This window comes from Adiantum capillus-veneris, chromosome 24 (genome assembly GCF_014529385.1).
Source record: "Adiantum capillus-veneris isolate H3 chromosome 24, ASM1452938v2, whole genome shotgun sequence".
Taxonomy (NCBI): Eukaryota; Viridiplantae; Streptophyta; class Polypodiopsida; order Polypodiales; family Pteridaceae; genus Adiantum; species Adiantum capillus-veneris.
In genome coordinates, this window is record NC_140954.1 from 66,628,914 (window position 1) to 66,645,252 (window position 16,339).

Here is a 16,339-nt window from a genome sequence, read left to right on the forward strand (position 1 = left end):
CTGGGACCATCCTATTGAAATCACAAATACCCGGACATTGCATGGCTAGTGTGAAACAGCCTTTGGCCGAGAGTTTCACCCGCAGGAGTCAAGGCTAGGCAAGCACGAGATGGTTGGGCCAATCGCCACTGGAATCCAACTATAAAGAAGTGGCTAGGCCCAATTAAAGTCATTTAGGCCCCTCCATGGGACTTTATAAGTTGATGGGTACTAGGAATTAAACCAAAAGAAGCAAAGTGGACACATGGCAGTAGGAGAGCAACCTGCAAGCCAACACACACTCCAGAAGCTTGAGTCTCAAGAGGGGGCACCTAGAATTGAGAGAGAGGGACTGATTTTTTCTAAAAAGTGAATACAATGTGTATGTGAGTAGTGGGTGCAAGTGATCACAACTTTAATGGAAAGCTTGCCTTTTCCCTTGCCTCATGTAGTGCGATGAATAACTCTCGTGCATCTCTCTCTCTCCCCTTTGCACACATGGTAATGTCCCACTAGTTGGGCTTTTTAAATGACGATGTATAGTTCTGTAGGTTTTATGTGTGTTTGCCAAGGAAAGAGCCTTCTGAACAGGAACTGGATTAGCTAATTGCTAATCCCCCACAGGTACACGTAGTTCCATCGCAAAGAATTGCGAAAACGAAGAGTTTCTTGAGTGAAAACTCGTCCAATTCACAAGGGAATTGTCCCGTTACGTCCCATTGCGTGCGGGAGCTCCTGAGACGTGCGTAGAAATGTTTGCTAAGCTCAAAACGATCCAAAACAGAAAAGTACAGCCTGCTGTGTTTATTTGCAGATTTAGGGTTTCACACTTAAATTACAAGATAACACCAAGGGAGCCTCAGGAAAGCCTTGGGGTGCTTATACAAAGTTTAAGGCACCTGACAGTGACCAAAACAGGAAATTACAGCATGCTGAAATTGACCTGCAGCTCACCAGAAAGCTTCTTTAGTGCAAGGGAAACCATCCTAGACATGTACTTTTGACTTGCAGGGGTTTTGGTGTCATTATGGTGCCGAAATTGGGTCGAAAACCTGCAATTTCAGCCCTTGACAGGTTTGGACAGCTTGGTGAGAGTTGGGTAAAAGTGTTCGGGTCGTTTATTTGTAATTGAATAAAGAAGTACCAAAAGGGGCGTCAGTCTTTGGAGCCTATAGGGTGTCCTTGTCACAGGTTTATTCGTGAAGTTACTTTGTGTCATAAAGTACAAGTAAAGTTAAACAACGTATAGATAGGGTGAAAGCCTAAGTTTACCGCCCTTTAGTAGGCTACAGACCGGTTTTAGTGGATGAACTAGAAGCACTACCAGCATTGCAGTAAGAATGATCTTTAACATGGCTCCGTACCTTGGAACGCACCTTGGAGTATGCCTCCCCATGCTCACAATTGCTCTTCAGGGAGGCTTGCCCTTTGACAACAATCCACTTTAGAGGTATCCATACCGTTTGCTGAAATAATATGCCTAAATATTGCACTTTTGTCCTAAGACTATCTCACTCTCTCTCCCTGGCATAAAGCTTGTGTCGATGTAATAAGTCACACATTTTTCGAATATGTTTCAAATGCTCCTATTTGGTAGCACTCTAAACAAGGATGTCATCAAGAAACACGTTAATGAACTTGCCCATGTATATTGGTTTTAAAACGCTATCCATAAGTATCATAAAAGTAGTTGGGGCATTGGTCAAGCCAAGAGACTTTTCTCATCATCGTGGTTGACACCAAAGTATGAAGCCAAAGTTTTGATAGCTCGGAACCATCTTAGGATGATAGAGCACAACGCACTTTCCACATACAACCAGAGATTTTGGGACTCTTTTTGCCTATAGCTTCTTTCAGGAAGGTCTCTCTCAAGGAGAAAATGGAGTGTTGTTGTTGATTGGTTGAAGCACAAGCCCTACACCGTCTTGTAGCTTATGGATCATGCTTTGGACAGACATACATTGCTCACAGGATCATTGACTTTCCATACGGGTGCTCTGGCATCTAGGTCAGCAGAGACTTTCAAAGGGAAGAAGAAGGTTAAAAAGTTGGTACAAATGAAGAAGTCCATCGTTCCTCAGATATTTGTCAAGCAAAAGGTAGAGTGTTTCAAGCAAGGGAAGTGTTATGGTTGCAGTGAGGTTGGCCACATTTTGTCGAAGTGTCCAAAGAAAGAGAAAAAATAGAGGAAAAACCAAAGACTTCTGAGGCAGCAGAAGACAGAGCAGCAAAGAAGGGAAAGACCAAAGTAGGACTTGTAGGAGATTTCAAGGGGACGCCCAAGGATCATGAGGATAGAGTACCAAGATTTGCAGAGCATGGAGCAAGGTACAAGACCAACGGGCCTTGATTTTTTTCAACAATGGAGCCAGGCCAACTTCATTTCACTATAGATGGTGACTTGTTTGAGTGTGGAGCCTGAGAACATGGGGCCACAGAAGGATGTAGTGTTGGCAACACCAAGGCATGAGGCCACAGAAGGATGTAGTGTTGGCGACACCAAGGCATGAGGTCACAGTGACACGTCCCATTGGCAAGCTTCGCTTGCAATGTTAGGACTACATGCGACACGAGGACTTTGATATCACGCCTCTCGAGGGGTGTGATGTTGTCTTTGTGATGCCTTGGCACCACAAGAACAATGTGTTAGTGGACTCTCCAATTACAAATTGATTTACAAAAAAGTTAGTGGACTCTCCAATTACAAGAATAGCAGAGGGAGGGATATTGTTTTGGATGTGAAACTTAAGGGCAAGTCAGTCTTTGTTGTATCGGCCTCATTTATTTCCAAGTTAATGAAAGCAAGTCTTTTGGCTTACTCAATCTTTGTCAAACCTATGAGTGAATCTGAGGATTCAAATTTGTCAGAGGCAGGTGGTGTCTCAAAGGGCTTACCTAGTAAGTTACCTCCATAGCGGTCAAAGGATCACACCATCGATCAGATACAAAGTTGCCCCCTTCCTGCCTGTTGCTTTTCTATGTTGAGGTGATGAGTAGATTTTGACTTCACAGGAGGTTGGTTTGCATGGACTCAGCTACTTATTCGGGGAGATGAGCTTTGGATGCTAAGTTTGTTGATGACTCAAGACGGGTCACAGAGATGCGAAGAGTGGGCCTGAATAGGAGATGGGAGGACCGTTTTGCTTTGAGTCTGCTTCGGTCTTAGGAGCAGCTACGGTGTGGCCTTGAGCAGCCCCAACCCACATGCGTTGAGGAGTTCTTGCGAAAGCCACTTACATGGAACCCCTTGGTTAGCACATAGTGCGGTCACATGGATGGTAGCCGACCTCATGTCTCTTGGGGTCCCATGGCAAAGCGTCTAGCCTGCACTTTTGGGGATTGGCTGTAGTTTATAGCACTTCTTGACGAGATTCAGAGCCTTCAACTGTGAGACATGAGGGGCGTGTAGAGCATGTGGTTGGATATTGTAGAGGCTATACCAGCAGAGTGGCACACCCCTCTTGAGCCGGTGACTCCCTACTGGATGGGGGACTTTTACTTGACTGGAGGTCCTCATTGCAGTTAGGGCTTTCTCATACACAAATTTCTGCATGTCCTTTGAGGTTCAGAGAGAGGGCCACCTCCACAAAGTCACTAACAAGGCACCAAAGGTGGCCAAGTGTTGCTTTCAGCGGACCTGAGTTGTGGGCATCAATGGGAGGACTTGTATGATAGACCTGGACCCGTCGGCTCTTGAGTCAGGACACTGGCTATTGTGCGCTTGGGAGAGCCGCCCTCTAGTGCGAGTGCAGTTTGACCTAGGGGAGCGGTTTTGGCAGGATCCTTTTACTCCAGCTGATCACCCGGGGACCCTCTTTTTTCAGTACACAGCACGGCTCAGACGTCATATACTAACAGCGCAAAGAGAGGCTAGTCCCATTGTAGCGGATCATTGGCAAGAGGAGGGTCTTATAAGCGAGCTCTTGGCAGATTTTTGGGGGTGCCTGTGAGACAACAAACAACCAAGGAGAGTCACTATGTTCCAGTGGCTAGTTGCCCATTGAGCTACTACACTTGGGAGTTGGTTGGCGCACGGTGGTCATTTTGTGCTATGCACCGCCTCTGACAATCCACTTGAGACACATCATCACTGTTTGTGGGACTCCCCACCCCATAGCACAGTAGGTTTGGATTGGATTCTTCGGTTGATGCTGGCACTTTCAACAGCTAGCCAGTACACTTGGGGTGTTGCAGCTTGGTCCACCCTCACGGTCCCTGCACTTCGTTTTGAGATGGCTTCAGTCAGCAGGATGATTGTGATACAGGAGGGCCAGCCTACACTCCACCCGCCACAGAGCTTGTACCTCAGGAGTGGAGTAGAGATATAGAGAGCATCTGCAACTTGACACTTTGGTTCATGCGGTAAGCCCGATGCTTCTGCATCTTCAAGGCTTGACCCGTCCCACCAAGGGAGACTGTATGTGACATCCGTTGGAGCTGATCCATACACTTAGAGGACTGCTTGAGAGGCTTCAGGGCAGCTCCGACCGCATCCGGGAGTGTCACGAGGCCTTCTTGTGACTTTGGCGATCAGGGCCCTTCTTCACCATGGTTCGTGGGGTGCCTAGATAAAAGTACGGCCCACCAGTGTGGTTGTTTTCTCCTCGCATATCTTGATTTATCTGTCATTGTACATATCTTACTTTTCATTGGGAGAGTCTCCCCACATTTTGATGTAGCCCTCTCCGGTAGGGGCAGTTTGTGGCCCATTTGGCAGTTCTCTTAACTAATGAAGGATCTTTTTCTTGGAAAAAAAGTTTTAATCTATTAGGCTTTCTTCTAGGATTTGACAAATAGTGTGTTTGGTGTAATCGTTGGCCAAGTGTCCTGGCAAGGCTGCACTCTGCTTCTGTAGATTTGTGTGGTTTTGCATAGTGTCTATATTCTAAGCCACACCACAGCCAGAACGGTGTGTGTGCAGCATTTTTCAGAGGTTAAACATATAGATCATCCTTGGATGCATTGAACATCCTACCATTCTCCATTTTGTTCCATTCAACTCTGCTGTAGGGCTCTCGAAGAGGAAGTAATCAGCATGATCAAGGACTTTGAAGCTTCATCCAAGTGCTGGAAAGGTTCTGTTTTGGAAGAAAAACTAGATGAAGAGATTTTGCAGATAGTTGAATTCTTTTCCGAAAGACAAGAGAAAATCACAGTAGAGCTAAGGCAAGAAATTTCTCAACTCAAAGGGGATTGTGATGTGATTATGAGATGGAAGCAGGACGCTCAAGCACTTGTAGACATGGTTCATGTGCACGTGCAGGATTTGCAAAAAAAAAGCAAACTACAAATCAAGGAAAAGGAAACGATACTGCAGTTTGATGACTTCCAGCAAAGGACATCCCTTGAACTAGAAGATATTAAGCAAGGACTGGATAAGCTGATGCAAGATGGTTATGTTTGTAAGCAAGCTAACTCAAAGCTGGAGGCAACAGTCAATCAAAAACTGAATAAATTGCAAACTAGTATAGACCAAAATGTGCAGGCGGTGGCTCAAAATCTCAGATTGTTGGACGAATTTGAACAACATAAAAAGGACATTGAAGGCAGGTGGAGGCATGAGAGAGAGAAGGAAAGGGCTCTGATGATGGACAAACTAGAGACCCTATCACGCCTATACTTGATGGGACTGGATGAGCTACGGATGGCTCTCTTAAACTTGAAGGTAGGCTTTGGCAGTAAAATAGAAGAGCTAGCGAAGTGTTTGGATCTGCCTTGTGATACGAGGCTTCGTATTGAGTGTCAGCTACAACGGGAATCAGAAGTGGAGGAAAATATGCCGTTGTCCAGGAAACTGATTGAAGATCGTGCAAACAAGAAACCTACTAGTCTCTGTGAACTAGAGCAAAATAGCTCCTTTTGCTCTACAGCATGCAACGGCAATGTCAATGATGCAGCCCACCATCAACTAACCAAGTCAACTTTCCAGGAGAGACATAGGTCTGACATGAATACAGGCTCACGACTGAAAATGTGCAAGCAGAACCAGGATGAGCAGGTTTCTTCTCACACAGCATCACATTTAACCACACAGAGTGACATTATGGGGGGAGTTATGGCAGAAATGCAGCACTTAGTTGAGAAAGCTAGAGAGATGCTGGATCAGATTGTAGATGCAAAGAAACAGAGTACAGAGCTTGCAAAGGAGATGGTTGAAGGTTTTCATGATTGGAAGAAGAGAAGCACAGAACTTAATCAGCTAGTGTCGGGAAGGATGGAGTGTATGGAAGTAGAAAGCATGGGACTATGTAAAGAGTCCTGGAATTCTGTTGAGGAAACGGCAGAACCTCAGACAGCTTGCTTTAGTGCAGTTAAGATAGACTGCTGCTTGAGACAAGAGCATCTGTGCCCTAGAGCTCAGAAACTTGCAGTCCCGCATACAGCTTCCTATGGAGAAAAGCTTTTATCTGACCTCATGAACATAAGAAACATAACTCTACATTTTGTAGGACGAACGACTGCAGAAGTAAGGGCTCTTGAAGACTCTGGGCTTAGTCTTCTTGGTTTGATGGATACTAGTAACTTCCAAGCATATGAGAAAGTGCATAATGCCGTAAAGGAAGTTTCTAATAACCTGCAGGAGAAAGAGGGGCTGGAAATCATGCGTGTTCTTGGAGATTGGGAGCAGCTACTTGAAGATGATACAGCCAAGGCGAGGTGTATTGAGCAAGAACTGAAAGAAGTGAAAAATAGAGTATCAAGCATAATTTGCTTGGGAAACACCTTTACCCAGGATCTTGACCACCATCTGAGTTGTTCTAAGATGTTAATTATTAAGAAAGAACCACTTTCTCAGAAAATTGAGGCAGTGGCATTGAATAAAAAATGTGATTGTGCAAATATGGTCATATTAAGAGAACAGCAAGAGGATCTGAAGAAGGATGTGAATTGCTTAAATGACAAGGTCAATAGCTTAGCTTCTTTGCTTGAAGCTCTGAGGAGCAATTCTAAGGCACCTGAGCAAGCTGAAGTGTATGTAAAGCAAACATTTGAGAGCTCTCAAAAGCTACATGATCTTGCCAAGAAAATGATGAAACTAGACAGTTTGCAGCTGGATGTTGCTTGTAAGGTACAGGAGATGCAGTTTCAAATGAAAGAGTTTGAAGCATCTGCAGCTGATTGGGGGCTGAAATATGACTCAGCAACAAAGGTTCTCAATGAGCTTGAGACACGACTAAGGATGGCTGAAGGTTTACTATGGCACAAGGCTGAGAACATTGGACAGGACTTTTCCAAAAGAAAACAGCTGTTATGTCTGCATATAAATGAAACAGGTGGTGTACATATGGATGCTGACCCAGAACAATCAGCCAGTAGTTCAAACAGTGAACAAGTGAACAATGATGATGCTTTGAAGCAGCCCGAGAACAGAATGGTGACTCTAGAAAGTCGAATTGAACATGTAGCATCGGCAGCATATGCAAATTTGCGGTATGCATCATACAACACTCATGCTTGATCTTTGAATAATAAGAGCTCCCTTAAATAACAATTTTAGTTAGGGGAACAATGCTTATGACTGAAATCTGCATCTTCTCTATCATTATACCACATTGTTCATTGCACAAGGTATGATTTGATCTCTTTTTGCATTGTGATAGAAAGCAGTGAATGCTTATCATCACATGCTTAGCATTACATGCATGGAGAATGCCAAACAGGTTGAACGAAGCTTTTGAACAGCCTTCGAAGTTTTAAAGTGTGTGATTTTTTTCTGTTTCTTTGTTTCAGTTTCTCCTTTTTTTAATTTATCTATTCTTTCTCCTATTTGATGGATGGATTGCCCTTAATAGCCCTACCCTCCCTCGCCCAGCTATCCCTTCTGCGCCCTTAGCTTATCCAACCTGTGGCCTGTCGTGCTGTACCCGGGACCGTATTAACATCTCTCTCGGTGTGGCCTCCTTGGTTGAATAACTGGTTGGTCGTATTCATGGGGGGCCATTCAGTATCGGTTGCAATCTTTCTTGGCCATTCAGGATTGACCCATAGAGGATATTATTGTTCTTGGCAGAGGCATTTTTAGTATTGTTTTGTCTAGGCGTCTCTTTTCTGGTTGCGCTCTCTCCTCTCTCCATCCAGGATGATGCCATGGGGAAATTGGTTCAGTCAGACACAACTACATCATGGTACTTCCTTTGGTTTTTGTCATGGAGGATGATTGGGTTCCTCCAGGCATGCTAGCAGTATGACTTTGCAGGAGGATTGCGTCCTAGTTTGGGATACCACATAGAGACCTTATGAACTGGATGCAGGGGATGCTTGACACGGTGTGGAAGGTGAAAGTTGAAAGGCATGAAATGTGTGAACTAAGTAGTACAATGTGTAGACAATATGAGAGGGAAGTAGAGATCCATCTTCATAGAGATACATCTTCATCTGCACTCTGGACTACGAAAAAGTATGGCTCGAATCCTTTGTTGTAGCCTCCTTCGAAACTGTGTAGCTCCTCTTCTCCATCGGGGTCGTCTAGATCTCCAGCGCTCCAATGCTCAGTCTTTGAGAATGCTAGTAGTGCGGGCAGACCTCTCCACTGTTGGCTGCTCCTCTGTCTGTTCTTCTGGGTGTACAACATCTAGTGTAAAGAAATCTGTGATCTGTCTCTGGGGTTGTCTCTCTCCAGCTCTCCTGAGTAAAGTTTCTCTATGCCTGTGTAACTCAAGTAGATATAGCCCAAGACATCTCTGATCCTCATAACTCATGACCCTAGATAGAGGCCCAAAACCTTCTCTGAATAGACAATGAAAACGGTCTCGTATCTCATAGTACACTTTGCAATGACATATGTAATGTACCTTTGTCTCTGGCTCTAGATGGCATAAGCGGCATATCCTGCTATCTGCTGGTGTCCCTCTGAATCTGCCAGTCTCAATCTCGAGTTGATGTGAGGACGTGCGTATCTGGCCAATGGCACAACGCAAACCTTAAGAAAGATGCGTGTCCATATAGCTAGGTCGAATCACAAACCCATCCCCCCGTGAGGTGGAGAAGATGCTCTCTATAGAAAGCCATCTTTGTACCCAACTCCTGTATTGGCTCTATCCATGTCCTCCTCGTGTCCAGCTGGATTAGATCCTGACGAATGAGTCTATTTATCTCTGCCCGCGTCAGAGACCTCAAGGGTGCTTGTAAAGAGTATTGAAAAGGAGGCAACTTGTCCATGGTGAAACCATGTGTCTGAAACCATGATGCCATCTGTGCATACCAGCATGATGTATCCCCATTAAGAGCTAAATGTCTGGAGGACTTTATAGCCACCCTGGCGTATCTGTCTTTGGTAGTATCCCACAGACTGTGTATAAAGGAGACTGATCTGGTAAGTGCCTCAATCTCCATAGGGGGGGCAACTAATTACGCTCGAATAATATCATGCGGTACGGAAGCCTCGGCTCTAATCAGCCGAGAGATCATAGATACCAGGGGCTTCTCCATACGCCTCCAACCATCCTATAGAAGGTCCCCAAACCTACGCCCCATATAACATAGCAGAGGCAACCAAAGTATCAAAGAGCCATAACTTTGTCCTAGGTTCTTGGAACTAAATGTGCGAACACATCCTCTCCATTCCTCCCAGAGCCGCACCAGCTCTAGTTAGTCTAGTCTCTGCTGCTCTTCTCAAAGAAAATCTCGGCCCAGTAAAGACTACCCCCAGGTAAGTGTATGCATCTGTATACTCCACAATCTCTTGACCATATTTGAAAGTAGGTACCGATCTCTTGACCCATTGCGGTGTGGTGTTAAACACCATAACTTTGGTTTTACCTAGGTTTACACACAATCCACTATCCTCTGCAAAACTCAGAGAGAGAGAGAGAGAGAGAGAGAGAGAGAGAGAGAGAGAGAGAGAGAGAGAGAGAGAGAGAGAGAGAGAGCTAACATTGTACGCTATGTCTACGTGGTTTTTGTTTGCCAAAGCGTCTAGATTACATTTGGATACGCATAAGTCTTCTCTTATCGGGTGTAGGGTGACTCAAAAAGCAGCTGCAAGCTTCACTCCCTTTCATTTGGTTTATGGAGAAGAATGTGTTATGCCAATTAATGTGATTCTTCTGTCATTGGAGTTTATTTTGAAGCATAGTTTGATCCATTATCAAACACCTCATGCACAACAAAAGGACCCTCCCATTTTGCCTTGAACTTTGTTTGAAGGTAGTGTCCAAAGCACCATTGTACCTCATCACCAACATACCCTTATGTAGCTCCTTGTCCTTTATCTTCTCATTGAATACATCAACCCTTCTTTTGACCAAGTCTTCATAGTATTTATTATTTAATAGCACTTTCTCTATCCTACAAGAGGCTATGCATAGATGCCACTCTCTTTTTTACACGTTTCTCCTCAAGGAAGCTATTACTTTAAAGATTTGGATGGGAAGATGCATAAGGCAAGAGTCAATGGCATTAGGCTCAACCTTATGTGACAAGAATCATGTGATGAAGCAAAGCATGTACATGAACACTTGAAAGTGTGCCATGTTGGTTTGGGGGGCATTATATGTGAAGTGTTTTTGCAGAGTGATGTAGGCCACCCTCAAGTTTTAGATATGTTTTTTTATGCTTTTGGACATCACACATGTACATAAATCATGCATGTACATAGGGTGCATATGCGGTGTATGCCAGGTATCACTATGCATGAGTGACAACTACGCACAGTGCAAAGTTCTATTGAAAGTGTGCCATGTTGGTTTGGGGGGCATTATGTGAAGTGTTTTTGCGAAGTGATGTAGGCCACCCTCAAGTTTTAGATATGTTTTTTTATGCTTTTGGACATCACACATGTACATAAATCATGCATGTACATAGTGTGCATATGCGGTGTATGCCAGGTGTCACTATGCATGAGTGACAACTACGCACAATGCAAAGTTCTGCTGTTTTTATACATACAAGTATGTGCACTTTAAAAAAATGATTTAAGTGAGTTTTTATCAGTTTTTGGTCGTGAGTGAGGTGGGATTCTTAGTTGCACAGAGGGAAGCATAGTCATTGTAGCCTATAGTGAAGGGTAGGGGTGTGTGGTAGTAGAGGTGCTCATGTTGCAAGGCGAGCGCCCGGTTGCTTCAGTTGAGGGCTCGTCTCTCCTCAAGAGGGATATGAACATGGGTAATCTTGGTGGAGGTAAGAAAGTTGTGCTATAAGCTTGTGTATAGTTGCTTGTAGTGCACCTAGTCGAGGGTAAGGTTCTCACAGCAAACCCCTACTATTGTATTCGTGCAAGCACACAGATTTTCCCAAATTTTGTGTTGAATTCTCTGAGTTCTTTGCGAGTTCTTGGCTGAATTGAAATGAACCTTCTATATGCAGGCGCCCTGGGTGTCATGAGACTGTGATAAACACTAACTTTATTTGTTGGTTTCCTTCCCTTGATTTTTATTTCATTTTTGGGACCCTCTTTTTGAAATCACAAATGCCTGGACATTGCATGGTCAGTGTGAAATGGCCAATGACTGAGAGCTTCACCCACTGGAGTCAAGGCCAAGCAGCTACGAGATGGTTGGGCCGATCGGCACTGAAATCTGACTAGTGGAGAAGTGGCTAGGCTCAGTTAAAATCATTTAGGCCCCTCGGCGAGACTCCATAAGTTTGTGGGTACTAGGAAATTAAAATGTGCAACTTGGAAGTCCGAGAAGCTTGTGCAGGACATATCAGCAAGAGGAGGCACCCAGATCGATTTGGGGAAGAGGGAGAGAGCTGATTTTGACTCATTGTGAACACAATGTGTGTGTGAGTAGTGGGTGCAGGTGATCATAGCTTTAATGGAAAGCTTGCCTTCTCCTTTGTCTTATGTAGCACGATGATTCTGCTCCCGTGCATCTCTCTTTCCTTTTGAATACATATTCGTGATACCCAGCTCAAGGGCTATTCATGTGTTATGTACAATTGTGGGGATTCTATGCTCGATTGCCGAGGCAAGAGCCTTTTCCACAAGTACCGAATTAACTAATCAGTGATTCAAAGCAGTTACACGCGCTAACAAGACGATTTAGAGGGATTTCCTGCAAGAAATCTCGCCTAAATCAAAGGGCAAGTAACCCTATAGATGTGGGAGCTCGAGAGCTACCCACAAGATCGATGGGCACACAAATCGAGCACAAAGTAAAGAATTACAGCTTGCTGTTATATTTTGCAGGTTTAGGTTTTTGGTCAATTTTGATGCCTAACAGTCCCAAGGGCTTTGTGGAAGCTAGGGAATCATCAAACGATGTTTGGTGCAATTTAAAGGCCAAAAAGAAAGAATTCAGCGTGCTGTAATTTCTCGCTAGGTTTATAAAAGTGCCCTTAAGTGCGTGGGAAATCATCGTTTGCTTGGGTTCTTGACCGTGATGACTTCTACTGCCATTATGCTACCGAAATTGGCTAAGAGTTTAGTGACTATTTTTCTGATTCATTACAGTCTGAGTTGCTGCAGGAGAGGCATGAGGATCATGCAATAGATTTGTTGCCAGGCTACAACCCACCAAATAGACTTCCCCTACAGGGTTAGTGCGGCCCTGAAGAAAGAGATTATGAGCCAGGTAGAGGAGCTGTTAGAAAAAGGGTTGATGCAACCTAGTTCTTCATCCTTTTGCTCTCTAGTGCTCTTAGTGCAAAAGAAAGATGGCTCTTGGAGCGTGTATATTGATTATTGTGCGTTAAACAAGAATACCATCAAGAATAGATTTCCTATTCCAAGGATTGATGATATTCTTGATCGCTTAGAGGGTGTGGAAATTCTCTGCGGGATAGGTTTTTTTTTCCAGGAAAAAGATCCTTCTATTAGTTGATAAAATAAAAGGAGGGGCTACATCAGCATGGGGGGAGACTCTCCCAGTGAAAAAATGAGATATGTACAATGACGGATAAATCATGATATGGGAGGAGGAAACAACCACATAGGTGGCCGGTAGTGCCATCTAGGCGCCCCATGGACCATGGTGTAGAAAGGCCCTGGACGCCAAAGTCGTAAGAGAGCCTCGCGGCGCTCTCGCATACGGTCGGAGCTCTTCTTGAGTCTTGTTCAAACGATAGGGAGCCTTATTGACTGGCTGTGCCCCCTCCGTGAGTTTGATGCGATGGTCCTCCGCCGGCCGCTCGGGAGAGAGACGGGGTGGAAGATCATCTTGCAAAAAGAGGTGCTCATACTTGGTAAACAAGGCTGAATACTTGTCTGGAGCCTGAATGCTCTCAGTAACTGGAGAAGCATAGATAATTGCTGCTTGTGCTCCTCGTCGTAATTCACTCTTCGCCTGCACATGAGAAATGAGAGGTAAAGAATGCAGACCCTCCTCACTACAAATGATCATGGGAGAGTCACTTTTGGCATTTAGAGTGAGCGTATTGTCTGCCCAATCAATGAAAGGGTTATGTTCACGAAACCATCGAATGCCCAAAATCATATCACATCCTGAGAGAGGAGATACGACAAATTTTCTACGGAAGGAAGCTTGCTGAACAATGAATAACACATCAAGGTACTCTTGCGTAATGAGGGAGTCCATATCGGGAGCGAAGCCCGACACCTCGAGAGGAGTTGTCTGGCCAACCTCCAGGCGGGCTCTCTCTACAAGAGAGTCACCAATCACATCATGCATACTGCCTGAATCAAACAATATGACAAAACGCTGGCCCTTCACATGACCATAACATTTAAAGCGAGACTTATCAATGTGTGTCAGAAACATGTGGAGGTTCAGATTGGTTCACTAAAGTGCTTGTGGTAGCTGTCGGTGCTTTGGGTTCTCTAGGTGGTGTTGTCTTAGGATAGGCTTTCTTTATATGACCCTCAACGTGACATTGATAACATCGACCTTCCTTAGTATAAACGACTTGTTCTTCTGGCGTTATGTATCCTCCTATAATTCCTTTTGCAGCTTTTTCATCTTGGGTTAGCTTAGGTTTAGCAGGTGATTTAGCTTTACCCTTCGATTCATTTTGAGAGTTCTTTTCCGAAGGATTAGATGAAGATGGGCTAGAAGAGTTACCATTCTTACCATTCTTACCGTTCTTACCGTTCTGTGGGTTCTGAGGAGTCTGAGAGGTACTGTGAGAAGACTTGTTCTCCTTAGGCTTGCCTTTATTGTGCTTCATCTCCTATGCGAGAGCAATCGCTACCGCCTTGTTGAGATCCACGGGGTCAAGTACTTCAATATCAAACTTGGTATACTCGTCCAAACCGAAAAGAAATACCTCTTTGCGCTCATCATCCGATTTGCGTAATTGGGTGCCAAGCTGCAAAACACCGTTAGAAAAAGACATGATTGGCATACCATTTTTCTTGAGATTGCGCCAATCTTCTTTCAACCGCGCTAGGTACTGAGGTGGCATAAACCGCCCGGCCTTGAGTTTGTCTTGGAAGTCGGCCCAATTGAACGAAAGGGGCACGCCTTCCTCGGCTTCCTCTAGGTGCGCGGCCAACTGTGCCTCTTGCTATGCGTGATACCAATTAATGGCATCACCGGCAAGATACATGGCTGCAGTCAAAACTTTGCTATTCCCTGTTTTCTTAGTTGTCGCAAAGTAAGTATTGAATTGATGCAACCAAGAATGAATAACATTAGCATCTATCTTACCGTCATACTTACTGAACGTCAACTTCTTAGTGACTGGATTGTTGGAGTCCGCATCTCTACTTGTGCTACCTGATGAACTGCCCATATCTTTGACTGGCTCGGATTTCGAGGTGAGTACCTGTAGGACCAACTCTTGCATGCATTGGTCTCTCTGCGCCTCACGCTCTAATTCCAAGGCCGCTCACCTTTCTTCAGCCGCTATGCGTTGAGCTTCGCGTGCTTGCTCACGCTCAAGCTCCATAGCTGCCCTTCTTTCTTTGCGGTCACGATCCATGGCGGCGCATTGCACCTCTTGTTGTAGCATCATGTCCATCATTGACTTGACAAAAGCCTCCATAGGATTTGGTGCAACCCGTGGCGTAGATGGGGATGGGGGAGGATTGGAAAAAAATCCTCCTGGTGGGGAAAATTCTTCGTCACCAACTCCACTCTCATCTCTTTCACGCAAAGTATCCATTCCACGACCATACACTGAGATCTTGGGTACTTAAGTTCTTGAGGTTCTTGAGGTTCTTGAGTTCTTTAGCATGCAATCGGTATTTGAGAAGGCTTTTCTCTTACCCGAGCTCGACTCTTCCCTGCGGGCGCACCCCTTGGCAGCCTTGCGCTCACACCAAAGTTTCTTTTTCCCACCTCACGTCGATTGGCCGGCCGCTAAGTGCATGGTCCGCTCTCAATGAGTAAAAAGAGGAACAAGGGGAGGCTGGACAAGCCCTTCTTTCTTGGGTTACCTGTCACTCTTCAAAAACACGATCAGGGATCGACACGCCCAAGTGGACTTGGGTTACGTGCGACCGCAACAAGCAAAAAATTTCTTGTGGTTCTTTCCTTGAGTAATACAGAACACTACCAAAGCTCTGATACCAATGTAAGGTGCAACGGAAGTGAATGTTGATATTGCTCAAGATGAGTGCTCCAAACTGTGCTCAAGGGTTCCTTTTACTTACGGAAGGGAGAGCCTTCCGTTCCTTGAGAGAGAGAGAGAGAGAGAGAGAGAGAGAGAGAGAGAGAGAGAGAGTACAATGATCACAAACAAATTGAATGCTACTGCGAATGAAAGTGCTGAGACTGAGAGAAAGAGAGAAGAATACGACACCAGACGGTTCTCAAACCCTCCTCCAAGGGCCCCTATAAGGACATGGGTCCTATGGGCAAGGCCACCGGCACGGCCGGACAGTGTGTACGCTAGGGGGAGGCTATAAGATAGCACGGTTGGGTGGAGACTAGCACACGCATTACCACCGCCCTTTCACTGGTATCAGAGCTATTTTTGGGAGGAGGCGAAAAGCGGGTTGCATGTGTGTGCAATGCACTGCTTCTCTCCCACATTCCACAGACAGCGACGTCTCGGCTGTGCAGCAAAAAGGAGGTAGGCACAGTTTCCTGTGCGAAGCGCGCGCGGACAGACAATGAGAGCTGTCCGCGGACGCCCCACCTACGCTCTCCAGAGTGCACGACCAAGGCGGGTGACCAAGGCAAACTTGACCGGCAACTCGACGGCACCGAGGCTCCGAAGGCTTCCGTTGGCGCCGTTGGTTGCGTGCGTAGGAAGGCCCGCTTAACCCTTGCATGAAGGAGGGTTGAACACACCCCATGAGGGTAAGAGGTCAACACTTTACCATCAAGCTATTGACCCTTGTTGTGTATAACAAGGAAAGATAGCATACTTGTGTTGAAAAGAAAGCTAGAAGGAAAGGGAAAGCTTCAAACTTCAAGGAAGTAGTTTCACCCTGCCTTTTCACTTCTTGGAGGAAGGCAAGTTTTCCTCCAAAAATTCTTTTTCCCTCAAGGAGGTAGCTTCAAAGTTAGCA

General features: G+C 45.2%; 1 protein-coding gene across 2 annotated transcripts in view; it reads left to right on the top strand.

Moving 5' to 3' along the window:
- The window catches only part of LOC147426511 (uncharacterized), a 122,331-nt gene that overhangs the window by 46,282 nt on the left and 59,710 nt on the right, over positions 1-16,339 (top strand). For both annotated transcript variants that reach the window (XM_086498957.1, XM_086498958.1), the window contains exon 3: positions 4,990-7,410. In XM_086498957.1, the coding sequence (XP_086355083.1) occupies positions 4,990-7,410 (2,421 nt within the window). The remainder of the gene's footprint in view (positions 1-4,989; positions 7,411-16,339) is intronic.